At 36.1% G+C, this 17,942-nt stretch overlaps 1 protein-coding gene across 2 annotated transcripts in view; it reads right to left on the reverse strand.

The window, feature by feature from the left end:
* KLHL14 (kelch like family member 14) overlaps positions 1-17,942 on the reverse strand; it is a 93,631-nt gene that overhangs the window by 49,191 nt on the left and 26,498 nt on the right. For both annotated transcript variants that reach the window (XR_004953705.1, XM_016166742.2), the window contains one exon: positions 13,537-13,658. Coding sequence is in view for 1 of the 2 variants with exons in the window: in XM_016166742.2 (XP_016022228.1) it covers positions 13,537-13,658 (122 nt within the window). In the remaining variant the exon portion in view is untranslated. The remainder of the gene's footprint in view (positions 1-13,536; positions 13,659-17,942) is intronic.

A 17,942-nucleotide genomic window follows, 5' to 3' on the forward strand; every position in this document is an offset into this window, starting at 1 on the left:
CAAGCTCTCAGTTCAAAGCTGAAACTGGAGTAAGGTATGGAAGAAGAAACCCTAATGCTGAGATTAGCAAATTAACTGGACATTAGAGACACATATAAATTATGAGAACCATCATGAATTGTTTTCTGAATTAGATCTAGAAACCTATTTACATGTTTTTGTGACAAACACAATATAGAGTATCAAACCTTGCAAATTTAATAAAATTGGAAGCAAACAGCCATTGCACTTCTCGTTAATTCACCTGTACACATGTCTTTTGATTATCGCTCAGGTGGGGAATGACTTAGATTTTTGACAAGAATAAAGAATAAAAAAAGATGCTTTAAATGAAAACTCTAAAGTGGAAGAAATAATTTAATCCTAGGAAATGTTGATACATATAGAAGAGCAGCTACTGATATTTGGTAAAGTTTATGATTATGATAATGAAAAACTTCAAACAACTTTATGAATGAACAGGACACGAAGGTCTGAGGTTTCCCGATGTACCACAGACTAAGGAGTACCCTGGCACCATTAGTAAAAGATAAAACAAACCACCACGAGAACATAAATGCACAGCTTTTCCCTCTTTAAAGAAATCATGCCTGGGCACATGGAACTTATAACTCTGATTTTTGCAAGTGAGCAGGTACACCCAGAGAGCAGTGGCGGGATTTGCAAGTCCCCTGGAAGGGACCATCACCTCATTCTCAAATAATTTTCACCGAGAAATAGCCCAATACAATACCCTTCTTTTAATCTTCGGTTAATAACAAAGAGGATAGTGGAAGGTTCAACAAATAAATACATATTTAAGATATTCATATATCCCATTTGTGTAGAGAATATTCCATTTTATTCAGCATAAAATGCCAAAGCCACCTGTCTAGTCTTGCTTCACCTTTAACTCTTTTTACAATACATACTCGGTTGATACTACAGTAATACGAAACAGAAAAGAGTGCAGGCTCTGGAGCTTTATGTGGGTACAAATTTTGGCTCTGTTATTTACCATCTGTGTGACCTTGAGCAAATTACTTAATGTCTCTGTGCCTCTATTTCTTTAGGTGAAGTAGAAATAATCATAGTTCCCAATATTATAGAGTGTTATTGTAAGAATTAAATGAATAAATGCAAGTGAAGTGCCTAGAATGTGTGCCTCACACAAAATGTCTAATAGCTGTTTGTTTTGTAATGTTATTCCTTATGTGTGTCATTTGCTAGGTGCAGTGAATGGAATTGTGTCTCCCATAAACATATATTTAAATCCTAACTTCCAGCACCCATGAATGTGAATTTATTTGGAAATAGGGTCTTTGCAGATGCAATCAAGTTAAGATGAGGTCATATTGCATCAGGGTAGACTCTCAAGATATATTTATAAGAGAAACAAGAGGAAGATTTAGACACAGAGACACAGAGGAGTGACACAGGGAAGAAGGCTATGTGAGAACAAGGCAGAGATTAGAGTGATAAAACTACAAACCAGTGAATAACAAAGATTGCCAAGAGGCACTACCTAGGAAGAAGAAAGTAAGTATTCTCCTCTAGAGTCTTGGGAGGGCTCATGGCCCTGTTGACACTTTGATTTTGAATATCTAGCCTCCAGAACTTTGAGAGAAGACATTTTTAATGTTTTAAGCTACCTGGTTTTTGACACTTTGTTATGATGGCTCCCCAAAATGAATATACCAGGTAACCTAAATGAAAAAGTGGGGATTTGAGGAAGGAGAGAATGAGAAAGCAAAAGGTGAAACCCCAGTATCTAGAAGGAAGCTCACATGTAGTTCATTGGGTGTTCTTTGAATTTAGTTATTTTGTGGGGTAACCTATTTTTTTCCTTACTTAAAGGGGACTAGATTTGGGCCAGCAGAGTCGGGGTGGAAGACAGCTCTCTTAAGTGAATGAGAACATATCACACAGCTTTCTGCCATGGAGAGCCGTGCCACTGATACAGAAGCCATTTTTCACAGGGGATTATTTAATTGGAAAGCTAGTAAAATGAAAAAAATTAGAAATTTAGTTTTTTTCCTAGTAGCCACATTTAAAATACTCAATAGTAGCCACATTTAAAATACTCAATACTCATGGCTAGTGTCTGCCTTATGGGATTGAGCGGATACAGTTGCAAAAAGTTCTATGAACAGTGCTAGATGATATTTTTATTGTAATAGGTTTATTTAGAAGGCAAATAAAGCAGACAGGGTGAGTCAGAAAAAGGAAGGTCTCATACTCTTGTAATATGGGCAAGCAACCCCATCATTTATTAAAAAAGAAAAAGAAACAGTGAATATGGTAGAGTCGATACTTTGACAGCTGTTCACAAGGCTGGTCTCACTTGTTGAATGGCCTATTGTTTTCTTCTTAAAGTCATCTACATCACTGCCATTCTATAATTTGGACACAGGATATTGTATTCAATTCTTTTATACTGAAAATTAGTACAGCCGAAAACCAGCCTATATCTAATGCCAGGCATTCACCATGGAGAAGTATGGCTGGCTTTACTTTGATGTGGTTGAGATATATCTCGTACTGAATTGGTTAATATTTTGGTCCCTTAATACTGTGAAGGAGGTAAACGCTACAAAGCGACAAATGAGATCAGGAAATACGTGAGCTACAATCTCTCCTCCTTTTCAGATCTAATCATACAGATGAATAAATTGCTATAAAAATACCAAAAATAAAACTAAAAACAATGACTGAATCTTTTTTTTTAATCTCATGTACTCTGTGTTCAGGTAGCAAGAAATTTAATTCCAGTCGGACCAGTCTCCTGTGATTTTTTTTCCCTTTTCATCTAAGATATTTTTAATGCTCAGAGGCATTATAATAGAAAAGCATGTATTTTTGCCTGGTTTATACCCATCATCCTTACCATTACAACAAGACAAAAGCATTAAAGTAAAATTAATCATGTCAAAAGATTTTAGCAAAAACAAGTGAGACCATGCATAAAGCATCGCTTTGTCTAGTGTGAAGTCACGCTCTGATTAAAAACATATAATGAAAGTGAAAGTGATACATCATTGCCTTAGCAGTAGGATTTTCTGAAAGTGCTTTGCGTTCTCAACATAAAAATGTGGGAAGATTACAGTCTTTGAGATTTACAATGATTATTGTTCTAGCTAAATAACTGAAATATAATCTTAATTTTTTAAAAAGAAATTAAGACTTAATGACCAAACAAGGCAGGTAAGTAGGATCAATAGTTAGCAAATACTGTAAGGAGTAGTAGTTTGCCTTGACATCCAGACAGAAAGGTAAGAACGTGTCTGCTCAGTACTCTCCTTTCACAAAATTGTCTTTAATGCCAACTAAACGTGGCCAGACCTTTAAAGCATCATCTATGAAGCACAATTGTTTGCTCCATCAAAAGCAATATAATTAATACATATAAAGATGTGGTGATAGAGTGATCATTCTCCAGTAAAGGAGTCATTTTGTGTATGAAACACAAAACAAAGATTTCTAAATGGCAAGACAGTCTAGAAATACACATCTGGTTCCTAATTCCACCACAGAGTCATCTCATGGATCTGAAAAGAAGCGGTATGTTTATTTGCACTTTGCCTTAATTATTTCTTTATTTTGATGGAGGTATTTGCATATAATAATCATTCACTCCAATTACTTTTTCATTTTTTTGTTGTAATTTTGAAAGTCATTTCAATTCTTTTTTTTTTTTTTTAATAAAATGTCTCTAAATGGTAAAATCCATTCTGTTCTATGGGCGTTATGTGCAGCTATATAATGTATTTCTACATACACTTTTGTATAACTGTATTACAGATGTATAATAGTTTACATATAATAAACAGTAGAAATGGTGAACTCAGGCATATGTAAACTATTTGAAGAGAGTCAAAATTTGAAAAATTCCACCCCAAATGCATTATAATATTTGGAATGCATTTAAAAACTTTACCTTTAATATAAAGACATCTAATCTCTGAATAAAGATCAGTCTTGACAGTAAAATCACACTGATGCAGGAAGAGATAAGAAAGATGCATGGAACAGCTATCTCTTCTGACTTACAAATGCTCAGAGAAGCAAGAATATATTACATGTGACTTTAAAGAAGAGTGAACCAAATATTTGTTGAACATAAGGGTGCACTGTTGTAACCATTAGGGCTATTAAACAATATTTCGATTATCTCCTTCTGAGAGCTTGGGAAGATTGTACTTCCCTAACCACAATGAGATTAGGTATAGCCAAGTGATTTATTTTTGACAATAAGATATGTTAATTCAGGGCAGGAGCTTAATAAGGCAGTGTGAAGTTGTCTTCTCCCCTTCCACGACAATAGTGACATGCCAAATAGTGGTGTTTCCATGAATCCTGAGTACTAGAATGAGAAAATGTGGAACAGAGACCCCAGCTAACCTACCATAGACATGTTACATGGCAAGAAATAAATATTTAATTACATAAGCCACTAAGATTTTGGGATTGTCATTAGGACAACCTAGCCAGCCTAGCTTAATCTGACTGATTCGGGCATTGGTACCAAGAGTGCCCAGTGGCTGATGACAAGGAAATTGATGTTAAAGAGTGAAAAGATGGAAATACACATTATGGTATGGAAAAACACTTGGGTAGAACTGTGGTTTGCTTTTACTTGGATAGCTAATCAGTTATTTAATGAACTTCCACCTCCAAAGTAAGTGGTTGGAAAACAGAACATCGATAGTGTGCACTGGTTGCTGTTGGCTGCATTTAGCAAGGTCTACCAAAAAAAAAAAAAAAAAAAAAAGATGATCTCACAAAAAAATTGGCTCATTTATAAGCAGAATTGAAAGGAGATAAAGTCCAGAAACCTAGTTATGTGCAGCATTAGAAGAAGCAATATTTTTCAATTTCATCAGGTAAAAGATTTTGGTTTTGTGTATCATATACAAAATGTGAAGAATTTTGACCAAACAGGTAAACTAAAACTCAGCTACTGACAAAGACAAAACTAAGGTATGACTTTCAGCGTAATTTCATTGTGTTAGAGTGTCTTAGAAGAAAGTTTCAATAAAGGGTAAGATACCTGGTAAACTCTTTTAACTCAGGGAAAAGGGTAAAAAGGGAGCTGTTCCATTTAAGCTCGGTAGATATATGAATATATAGAGAAAATATTGTATTATGGGGAATGGGGACAAGAAAGCAAAGGAAAAAGCAATCTAAGAAGTATATTAGAAAAGAACTATGGACATGATCACTGGCCATGGAGAGGATAGAAACATAAGAAGAAAGCTAAGTTTTTCAGAGGGTTGATTGCCCAAAGATCCACAAGCCTGGACTAAAAGAGGCTGTGACAATTAGAGACTTGAGATAACCATTGTCCCCTAAATGTCTATAGACATGAAATGTACTTAGAAAACTCTTCCACTCCCAGGAAGAGCATATTCTCAGGTTTACTTCATGCATGGCCAAGGAAGATAATGAAAAAAGAAGACTCTTCCATGAAATGGAGCCAAGGGCTATGGAGAACCAGAGACAATGAGCAGAGTGAGGGAGAGTCCAAATCAAGGAAAGCAACCTTAGATAGGCACTCTTCAAAATGTCTATTTGGTGAGATTGCTAAATGGCTATGCTTTTTCCAAATTGATTCTGTCCCTAATCTATTACTGTGCATTATGTGTGAGGGGACCAGATCATTTGTTTTTAGTTTGTTTCCAGATCAAAATGAGCCTCAAATGAACCTAATACTAAGATGATTGTCCATCACCTAAAGATCGACACTGAGCTTGATGATTTTGGGTGATCTTCCCTTGGGAGGAAGAGTGAGTATACTTTGAGCATAGATAGCAAGGAGAGTACATAGAATATGTGATGCTTAGTAGAACAGATTGCAGTAGGCACATTGTGTTGTTTATCAAATACTCTAATTTTCCTCCTCCTGAACCCTGGTAAGTTTACACATCCCTGCCCTCTTGAAATGGGGTGTGGTCCTGTGACGAAGCAGAAATAATAAATATCAATTTAATAGCTAGTGCAAGATGATGAAGGTCAGTTTTCTTCCTACTGCTTTCATGGTAGAAATACATGTTAAGATGGATCCCCACATGCCTGGATCCCTCCCTGAATGACTCTGATGAATAGATGCCCTCTGCTGACCTATGCTGGATATGTGGTATGAGTGAGAAATAAAATTTTTGTTGGTTTAATACCTTGATACTTTAGGTCACAGTATAGTATGGCCCTTCCTGACTGATACATATAAGGTTCATGCTAGACATAAGCAGAAATTTCATTCTGAATCAAGGGTGTGTATTCCTTCTCAAACTCTTGATGATAAGTACAGAAGACAAGATTCAGACTTTTGGTTTTCTGTTTGGTTATGAAAGAATGCAAAATAGACTACAACAAAATGAAAATTTATTGAGGAATGCTATGTTCTAGATATCAAGCCTAGAACTTTGTTTGTATCATTTAATTCTCACAATAACTCTAAGGGGAATTATATTTACTTTGCAAATGAGAAGGATCAGAGAAAACAGCCTGCCTAAAGTTTCATAGTCAGCAAATATCTGAGGCTGTATTTCAGTTTAGATCTATCTATCCCAAAAGATGTGCATGTGCGTATGTGCGTGTGTGTGTGTGTGTGTGTGTGTGTGTGTGTTGTTTCATTTTGATACTGCTTCAAAGACAGAATTAAAATGTGAGAAAATTTGCATTGCATTATGGCTTGTCAATAATCTTAAATGCAAAATTTACACATCATAATTTTCAGTTTAGTCCATAAACCAAGATTATATTCTTGACCTCTAGGGGCAGAATATTCTTTCAATTAATCTATACTAGTTCCATTCTATGAATATGTTATTCAGCCAAATATATTGGATCCATTTATATTTTCATGGGTGAAATGGGTCAGTACAGATTAAATCTCATTCATCTGCTTGAACTCTCGACTAATAGTACTTGTTGGTGAGACAGATTGGTGTGGCGCGTGAGGCAGCACTGTTTGATGGAAATACAGTGACGACTGCTCTGTTCCTCATTCTGCCACTAAATCATCATGTGACTCTGCATATAACACAACCTTTCTTTCAGTCACTTAAAGTAAAAGCCAAAATTATGAACCTGCCATAAAAGTGACTACATGGTCTGGTTTCTGCTAAAGTCTTCAGCCGCCTGTCGTATATTTCTCTTCCTCACTGTAAGTTCAGCCAGACACCTTTTTTCTGCAAAGACTTAGAATTTGCTATTAACTAAGGTGAACCAATCTTCTCTCACAACTTCACCCAGGCACCTGGCTAACTCCTTCTCAACCTTAAGTTCTCCGCTAAAATACCACTTCATTGGTGATATTCTCCATGATTAGATCTCTCTATTACAAGATATTATATATTTGATACCTTTCCTTCAGGGTACTATCACATTTTGTATTGTTATCTGGGACTATTTATTAATGCTAGTTCACCCACTAAACTCTAAGCTTAGTGAAGGGATAATGGTATTTGCTTTGACTCAGCATTTTATCCTCTATATTTAGAACAATGCCTGCTACCTAGAAGATATCAATTATGTTTGTTGAATGATTAAAATGAATGAATAAAATGAGGGGGTGGGCAAGGGGATCATTTAATCTTTTAGTACTTACACTTAATGGTTTGCCAGACTTAATCTGCAATTTGCCTAAGAATGACATGGAGCAAATTTAAGCAGCTCATATGACTCATACTTTTTTCATGCCAGATGCAGTAGCAAATACCACAGCTCGTGTGTAAAGAAGGCATCAAAATTATCTGTACACATGCTTTTCTACGGAGAAAAAGCAATTGCTATATTCAAGGAAGGTATAAACCAGGAATAAAGTCAACTGGTTTTTTTAGACTCCAACTTAGCTGAAATACAGTATTTGGAGTAACCACCACACATATTTTTTTTAAAAAATCTATGAAAAATCCACTAATGCACTGTTGCATGAATACACAGTAGCAAATAATTCAAGATACATAGCAATGTGCAGCCGTGTATCTCAAATTAGAATTGAGCTCATTGAAGGTGAATTAGATGCTAACATATTTAAAACATCCAAACACAATTCTCTCTCATTCTTTTTTGTCCAAAGTCATGGAAACAATTACTCCATGAACGAAAATAAAATGTTCCAAGATAAGAGAGTGTAGTTATCATGTTTTTATAAAAAAATCTTTAGATCACTGTGTTTTCACTAACATTGAAAACAAAAATTAGAGGGGTAATCTCTACTTTCAAATTTGTGATTCTTGAACCTCTCTTAACAATTCTTTGAAATAGTCCCATGTAGCATATGGTTCTTGTTTAACTCTCTAGCCCCACCACATACTTCCCCAGCCTCAGACTCTCCTGTGGATACATCAGTTCACCTCAGTTTCCAGAAGGCATCAACTCTCTCTTGCCTTTTGGCATTTCAGTACCAGACTCTGCTATTAAAATACTTTTTCGTCCACCTCTTTGCCTTGATAATTCCTACCCACTTTTCCAGTTTTACAGAAGGTCACTTGTAGGAATGCTTCCTTGACCTACTATGTTTAGATTAGGGGCCCCTTTCTGTACTCCTATAGTACACTGAGCTTCCCCTATGTATATCCCTTAGCACACTGTATTGTAATTGTCTCCTTAGATTCTTGAGAGGAGAGATGATTTTATTCAGATTCTACCATCAAGCTCAGAGTGGGCATTCAACTGTTGCTTGCTGTGTGAAGGAATGAGGCCTCTAAGTCTAAATTCTTCCTAGGCATTTTCAGAGTCATTTTGGGAGGACCTCATAATTTTCTGAGGTTTTTTAAAATGAGAAAAGCACTATTTATGGGCTCTACCTACTTGTCTAGAAACCAAATTAAATAAAATGATTTATGAGTTTTGGTTCTTAGTAATAAAGATAATATGAATAAAAAAAACTCATGGGTATAAAACCCTCAATTGAACTTCCTCTTTATTTCTTTCTAAATACATAATCATAAGAATTGACTATTAGCTTTTGATTAACTTGACTTCCGCCCAAGACATTTCCAAAGAAGAGAAATGAACTGAAATCAAGAAACAGAAGGACCAAGGAAAGAAGTCCAATTGAGTATATCGGTGTGCAGGTTTAGTATTCACTGAATAATCAGCGATTAAACCACTTTCCATTGCTCAGATATTGAATATAATCAAACCTACATTTACCTTTTGGAACTAAAGTTCAATGTCTTCTATAACACTTGTTTTCTCAGTATTATTCCTTCCACATTTATGGCAAGTGTATTTTTAAAAAAGTATAAAGAATACACGAGCTTTTGATTTTTGTGTCTCCTAAAAGAAATCAGTAACACCCAACCCTAGGATTCTTCCTGCATGGATGGGATCATGTTAAACACCTTCCATGGGCCAGAGGAGGCAACCCAGGACACCTCTGCACAATGGTTTCTTTCATTTTCTGTGACTGAAGAATACAAATCCTAGCACTACCAAGTAGAGGAGAGAGTTGTAAATCAACTGAAAGAAAGAAAGAAAAAAGCAGTTCCCCCTACCTCTAACAAAGGGAACTTAGAGTGGCCAAAAGAAGAAACAAGCCTTTCTAATTTAGCCCTTCTAATTTTCATTCTAGCATTATCAGTGGGAAGTGTCATCACTGGCACATGGAAGGATAAATCTATATGTTGAAATCCTTTTTTTTAATCATTGCTCACAGAAAGCAATAAGAAGCACCTAATAAGTAGAATCTCTTTTCTGAAATGTAGGACAAAGGAAGTCAGGTGTTGGGAAATCCTTTACTGGCCAGTAAAGAACTTGGTCGATGGGGACACAAACAGAAACGACAGCTCCTCAGTGCTATCTCTTGGGGAGAAATAAAAGCTGCATTCACACGCGGACTTCATAAAAGGTGTGATAGGTAAAAAGTACATGATAACCACGAAAATCGTTTTGTTTGATCTTTGCACCAAGGATTTAGGGCCTGCAATATGCAGGAGGCACATGTTTTGCATTGGCCATTTTAGTATTCATGTCTCCTGTACTGCTTTCTAATAAGTTAAGAATGAAACGGGAGACTGCGTGCAGGAGTGAGAAATGCAAGAAAAGCAGTACTGTAAAATAAAAATGAATGAAAGTGCGTTTCAACTTCCCTTTTATTATTAACAGCCACGAGAAAAACAATGCCAATTTTATTGTTATTACTTAACACTTCACATTTACAAAAGGACTTTATAGTCATTTTTACATATTATTTGTCAATACTTTTTCTGAAAGAGACTGGGGAGCTCTTTCACTACTCTTAACATTACTATTATAATGTTATATTAAATAATTTTTTCAAAGAGGAGGATAAAAATGCAGTCTGTGCCAGCAAGTTACCAAAACAGTCTTTTCAGTAAGAATAATTGTTCCCATTGTCATTTGAGTAGATCAAACCACTGTTTGACTGACTGAAGAATTTTCTTTATGTTACATAGACCCACTTTTTAACTGCCATTCACCTCCACTCCATTCAATTTATTATTAAAGTGTTTATTACTATTATTTTTATAGCGTTTCTAGAATACAAATAACATAACAAGATGAAATCCAAAAAAAAGTAAGACTGGCCTTCTTTTTAATTCTATAATGAGTGTGAGTAGAGAGGCTTCCATAAGCGGGTATCTGAGCTCCTGCTTGTTATTAAAAGAAGCATGTGTATAAGATAGGCTGAGAAATGTTTCCTCAAGCCAAGTGGGCAAAGGATTCTAAGATTCAGAGGCTCCAGCTACCCTCAGGTTTTGGATTTTTGCTTGTTAGCTCATTTGTTAGCTTATATGGAGACAGTCATTCAATAAATAGGCAGACCCCTAAGCAGGATTTGTCTCCTGGCATTAGTTGTCATCCTCACCTTCCTGCCAATGAGTTCAACAGTTCTTCTGGGTCTAAAGAATGGCAGTGGGAAGTTCTGCTATCCCTAATGTCTCATGGGATTTTGGGAGAATTTGGATAGTTTCTTATTCCAATGAGAAACATTTCTTCATTTATTATTAGATGACCCAAAAAGTGTGGAAATCATTGTTACCTGATTTATTTAGTAAACTTAGCCAAATAAGACGCCTTAATTAAATATCCAGATAAACTGTCTAAAAATACAAACCGATAGCAGAAATATCCAGATAAACTGTCTATACTTTTCCAACAAACATGAAAAGTATGCCTTCATTTGGGGGCATGTAGTCACAGCCAAGAAGGTAATGAACTCTATGTTTAAAAGTACAAGTCTCAGTGAAAGGAACAATATAAGTAGACATTGATTTCAAAGTTATGAGTATGCCTGAATATAGAAAAAAGTTCAAGATCTTTGAATATGTTCACATTATGAGAACTTCTCTATACATTAATGTCTTTATTTCCTTCAGTTTCAAATGGTGAATGAAGTCAACAGATACTCATTTATCTTTACTTCTTAGTCTGTAGATCATTACATCTAACATGTGAAAACTGAAAAATAGGCTCCCCACTCTCAAGCGGTGGGTCAGAGTGTTGCGTCTGTTGCAGTATAATTTGTCTACCCTCTGTATGGAAAGCTTGAGTTGACTGATGCCTCTAAACTATAAAAGTCTGTGCAGTTCTTATGCTAACATTGGTGGGTGTGTTACAATAATAGCAACAGCACCTGCAATTTATTGAGTTCATATGATGTACTATTATTTTAACAGTACTCAAAAGATGACAACTAAATGAAGTACCCAAGAATGAGGACACTTATATGCCTTGCTCAAGGTTGTAGACAAGGGTTTGAACCCAGGTCCAACTGACTCAAGTTCGTGCTTTCTTACTACATCCCTCTAGGTAAAGGATTATATCAGGCAATGAGAAAAATTCATTATGCTGCTGCCCCAGCATAATGAATGGATTGCCATTTTATGCTCTAAAGCGTCCCAGTTTAGGACATTTTAATAAACTGGATGATCACCCATCTCGAAACATGATTTAAAATAAACATAAGACTTTTTGTAGGTATTATTTTCACTAATTTAATAATTTTGCCTTGATGGAGGACTTCAAACAAGTAGCACATTTGTCCTGGCCTGACGTACTTCGGAAAACAGATGGATTTGTAAATGCATATCATTTATTGCTTGGGTCTACTATTTCCCTGTTCTTTAACCTCTATCTCTCTGTCATCTCTCTTTGAGAATCTTCTGCCCTTCCTCTTTCTTCTCTCCTTCTCCTAGTATCCGTATCTCATTGTATGTAGGCTTTTTTTACTGATCAAGTGTCAGAAAATTAATTCTTTAGTTTTACGTTAGCTGTAGTTTCTGATGAATCTTTAAACTACAGCTTGGTCATGATTTCGGTTATTTTTAAGCCACTGTTTTTGTCAGAAAGAGAATGAAAATCCTGTGAAGGCATCTTTAATTTATTTTTCTTTCTTTTTTTCTTCTTAATCTTGCTGCTTCTATTCCACCACTTCCTTACTACAACCACAGTGTATAGGTGTCCAGGGAGCTTTCTCGTTTCAGCTCCTGGACAATGCTACTGCAGGTTTCGCTGGGGTAAGCCAGCTCCAGAATGTGTTATTTCAAGCACCACCTCACATGTCTTTGCTCCTCTTCGGCTCTTATGGGCAAACTATTGTCCTGTTTCTATTATGTTAAAGGCCTTTCAGTAAAAGGAAAGGAAATGATCTTTTTTTAAATCCGATAAGACATATAACTGCTTAACAGACACAAGCAATAAGAAAATCTAACTTTCGCTTTTGTTGGTTTTAAATGTATGGCTTTGATTTATGGATCAAAATTGCTCATTTATTATTTTATCTATACAGCTGTAGGCAATTTTGACAGTTAAAATTTAGTTTTATTGACCAGCGCAGCCACTGTGCACACAAGGGGACTGGCGCGCACAGCCTGCTGCACTCAAGAAACGATGATTTTTGATACCATGGCTGAATCAGACTGGAAATCATAACCGATATAACAATAAGTTCCAAATCTCAGTGCCCAAGGCAAGAGGTTTGCTGTAAAACACAATCACCCTTTAAGGAGAGGAGCAGGAGGATTTGGGGTGGAGGTCTGCAGGCACAATTTAATGCAGCCGGGGATAGGCCACGATTATATCTGTGCATCAATACTGGAGCAAAGAAGTGGGTGTTTCTTTCAAGACCCAGTTCCACAGACTCAAGATTAAAGAGTGAAAATGTCTAAAAAGCAGAAGAAATGTTAGTTACCGAGATAATGAACTAAACAACCATTCTGATGTGAGAAAATTTACTAATGCTGTTAGCCAACCTTTCACTTTTCGATGAACAAAAAATAACTGAAGAATTTCTTTTGGAAGATCTCAGTCGGTCCTTCCCCTCCCTCTGTCCTGCACACACAGAAACATAAACTCGTGCAGTAATTTTAGGCCAGTTCTAATTTAGACCTATTCGACTACCAAATTGTCTACCTTTGCAATGTTAATTTAGTCTTTCACTCTAACTCCCCTGTGCTCTATAAACAGACCTCCAAAGAGTAACAAATCAATAAAATGTCTAATTTAATTAGGCATGTTTTCGAATTTCTCAAGACAGCTCTAACCTGAAATAAATAGGTGGGTAAATAAATAAAGAAGGGCACTCACTTGTGAGTATTTTCCATGTCTTCTTTTCATCGTCGTAGTACTGAACCAAATTGCTAGGAAGGCGGTCCGGCCCAGGAGGCAATCCTCCAACCAATAACAGCATTTTCTTGTTAGAGCGAATTCTTCACCCAAAACAAAAGAGGAGATGAATAACCACATTATTGTAGAGCCTTTTTAGTGGCAACGAAATCATAACCATCAAAAGAATGTTCCTTGCTTGCAGATTTCTATTTCATTTTTTCCTGTTTCTTCTCCCATTCATGTCTCAACAATTTTTTTGAACCAAGCAGAAAAATGATCAGAAGAGCGGCATATCCCCATGCTCATGGAATAATAAGCTCCCTTTATGCAATTTGTTAGAGGTTCATTCTAGAACGACCTTTTTCTTATATTATCCCTTTAAATCATCACTCTTTACAGCTGAGTACACATGAAATGCTCTGGAGTTGTACTAAGGTTAAGCATTAAAGTTGCATGTCAAAAATCGTATTAGTCAAAATCATTATTATAAGCCATTCTCCACTCAAAGAACCTTGAAAAAATTAAGGTTATGCAGAGAGTTTGTGAGCCAACTCTTTAATCACCCAGGGAACTTCAAATACCAGTTTGGTACAATTAGTAGCACAGGGCTAACTGGAGTGGGATAGCCAGTATGAACAGGACGTTTTGTTTAATTTAGCTGAGACTTCTGCCTTCATCCCCTTTCTGGGTCCCCCTCACCCACACCACCCGCGACCCTATCCCCGGGCTCCAGTGGTGGCACAGCAGCACCAATGGGTAAAAATGAGACTGTGAGGTTGTTTTGAGCCTCCCCAGAGTGGAGCCCTGCCAATGCTTGCCACTGATCCAGCGGCATGAACCTGCTCAACTGTGCAAAGTCACTCTAATTCCCTCCCTCTGTTTTTCTACCTTCTCCCCCAGGGGGCAACCACTGAAAGGAGTGACTACCCACCCATCAAGAGCTGGCAATTCGCTGCTATTAACCGTGACTGTGATTCCCAGTCTGCCTGGCAGTTCCTGAGAACAGGCCTGCAACATCTCATATGCAGTAAAAGCTATAAGATGCACCCTGGCCAGCACACTCGACCTGATGGATGTACATCCTCAGAAACAATAACGGATTGAGCACACTTGCGACTGGAGTGGGGAGGGGAGGCCCAGACCCCCACAAGGGGCCTGCTGATTTAACGGTCGCTTTACATATAATTGAACTTTTCATTTACCTGAAAGGCTAAAGGTGGTGGTGAAAGAAACGGAACAATCATGATTGAAGGAAAAAGTCAGTAAATACAAAAAGGTTCCTCTTAAATATGATCTCAACCCACAGTGTGGCTCTGAAGCTATTATTACATATTCAGGCCGTTGTTCAGATTCAAGGACGCTTGGCAAAGTACGCCCTTGTGGAGAAGCACTGTTTGTTGGTTAAGAACCTAACATTCGGAGAGTTAACTTAATACAGTTAATGGCCTTTCCATGTGAAGGAAGGGAACGAGAGAATTCTTTTAATGAAACTCTGGTGCCATTGTGTATGCCTCAGTAGGAAAAATACCTTTCGAAGAAACTCCAATTAGGGACTGGTGAGAAGGGGGAGCCACACTTAAAGAAAAATGCCTAATTTGGTATCAGCTTGCAATATTAATTTTGCCAGAAACAAGCAAACAAACAATTTATTTGAATTTCAAGTGCTTTGGATCTGTATCCATATGCCTTATAGACCAATAGTTAGGAGACAAAAACAGTACAATAGTAAAGAACTCTATATTTTGAGGATTTTAATGATTGGAGTGGTTTGTTAAGAGGGGTTAAGGAAACAGTGCAGTAAGTAACTCTCCTTTAATTTGAAATGATACATACATAATTGATGCACCATGTAACTTCCTAAATGCCTCGTTATAGAACTAATATAAAACTATTTTTATTTACTATAGTTTTAGCCCAAATAATCAACTACTCTGTGAGTATAAGAAAACTCAGGATGAGAGCAAATATTCTTCTTAGGTTATCAGTTTTACCATGGGTAGACAGATCTGTTCAACTGGAAGTCATGATTCTGTGGCTATTGTGACATGCCACGTTTACATGCTGCCAGTCGGCAGGTGGGGCAGACAGGCCTATATCTACTGGTTAGACACAGAGGAAAGAACTTATTGAAGCGGTGGTGTGATCACAGCAATATAATTAAATCCGTTTTTAATATTTAATAAATGCACTTCTTTTAAAACATGTTTCATGAGTGACAAAAAGAGATAAATGTATGGCTCAAATATGTTTGTAAGGTCATTTTATTAATTGATAAGTCCAGCTTCCCTAGGCACATCCCACTGGTGATTTTCAAGATCAACTAAGATGGACCATCTCTGCAGATGAGGAGAGAATCTAGAGTGTTCACCTACTCTGCCCAAAGAGCCAGTCATTGCCATCTGTCTTCTAAAAACTAGACTGAGACTATGAATATTTAAGCCACCAAACGGTTGGCAAATGGTAACAACTTTCGCCCCTGCCAACAATGACATGATTCAAAGGACTAGCTAGCACAGCAGCAATGAAAGACTCCATACAAACTAAGATAAATCTCTAAACTGCCCAGGACTCCTCAGGGATTGTGATGAAGAATTTTTTTACATGGAAGTAAAAATAAAAAATCCCACCCACCCTCGTTGGCTGTGTGTTGTCTGTGAAGGAGCAGTGCTTTGAGTCTGCTATGGCTTCCTTAGTGAATGATGACACGTTCTAAATCTTTTGCATTTTTTTATAGCATCATTCATTCAACTTGTTATGCATTTTATTCGGAGTATTTCAATTATACATTGTTACTCAATTTCCCAACACAGTATTGATATTATTTAACTCTACATAAAGTTTAAAACTCTACCTTATGAAGGTGAATCACATAGAAACCAAAAATAGGATAAAATGTGTGAGAAGTAGCCTCGTACAGAAGAAAGAACACATAAAATAACAAAACACATTTGAATGTTTTGCTCACCATGTTCTCTGCTGACTCTCAAAATAGGTCTGTGTGGTGGATATGATAACTCCATTCTACAAAGAGCTGAGAAAGTTCCCACAGACAAAGTGGCAGGAACAGTGTTCAGATACAGGCCTTCTAACTCTACCAGGACCATAATCTTTTTTTAAATTCGAATTTATTTTTTTATATTTTACTATTACTTCTGATTTAGACCCAGAGGACCTAGATTCTAGTGTTAATTTCGCTCTTCATCAGAGTAACTTTGTGTAAGTTACCTGGCTTCTTAGAGACTGTTTTCTTATCTTTAAGTAAGCTATTAATATCTGACCTGCCTCTTCAAAGGACTGTCATGAGAATTACATAAAACAATGAAGTGAAAAGTTCTATGTAAACGCTAAGGTAAATTATTATTTAATCAGTCTTTAGGTATTGAAAAATACAATGTGGGCTTTATTTTAACATGCCAAAAACTTATGAAAATAGTTAAAAAAAGAAAAGTAATATTTTTCACTGAGATTCTTGTTCTGTTCATGTATATAAATACAAGCTGATTTAGAGGACCCCACTACCCAGTCATTATCTCATAATTCTATGTTCTTAGAAAACTATTTCTTTAATTACATTGGCTATCTTTTGAGTCTTGTTATAAGAAAATATACATTTGGAAACTACATAAAACTATGAACCTTTCTGGATCAAAATAAAGGGGTCTAATAGAGATTACTCTGCATTTCTTATTTCTTAAGAACAAAACAAATGAGAAAAACCATCACATATTTTACTTTGATGTAAATGCAATGTCAACTATTCAATTACTCCTAGAAAGTAATATATGTGAAAAATTCCTGTCGAAATCTTCCATTCTTTTTACAATGTGCAATTACAATAGTGACGATGACAATAATGACAGATAATAATGATGTGTATTGGATATTGAAAACTCTAATTATCATGCTATTTGTTTGATGTATGTGAACTTCAATTTGAAAACACTATGAAAAAAAGATACCTTGTGAACTAGAAAAGTAAAATTAGGAAAAGTTGAATTAATTTACTAAAGTGGGTTTCAAGTATTCTTTTCTAAATAATTCCAGCAGAGCCTTACGGGTTTAATTTTAGATTAGGTAAAATCTACAAATGTAGTCCTGCTGCAATAATTAGAGTTCCTTCACATGGCAACACGGTATACTTTTAGAAAATCTTCACATAGAAAACAATTTAACCAAAATTAAGGTGCTCTTCAAATATTTTAATATTTTTTAAATATTTCCTTTTATTTCTCATGTAAGCACCACCCTGACCAAAGTAATGTACTTAAAAGGAAAAGAATTAGAGAAATTTAAACAAAGAACTGAGTATGTCATGATTAATAATATTATTTGGATGCTTTTAATTTGAGTTCCTAGATTTTTGCATAGAAAAATATAAGGTTAAA

The sequence above is a fragment of the Rousettus aegyptiacus genome, unplaced genomic scaffold, assembly GCF_014176215.1.
Source record: "Rousettus aegyptiacus isolate mRouAeg1 unplaced genomic scaffold, mRouAeg1.p scaffold_m13_p_12, whole genome shotgun sequence".
Taxonomy (NCBI): domain Eukaryota; kingdom Metazoa; phylum Chordata; class Mammalia; order Chiroptera; family Pteropodidae; genus Rousettus; species Rousettus aegyptiacus.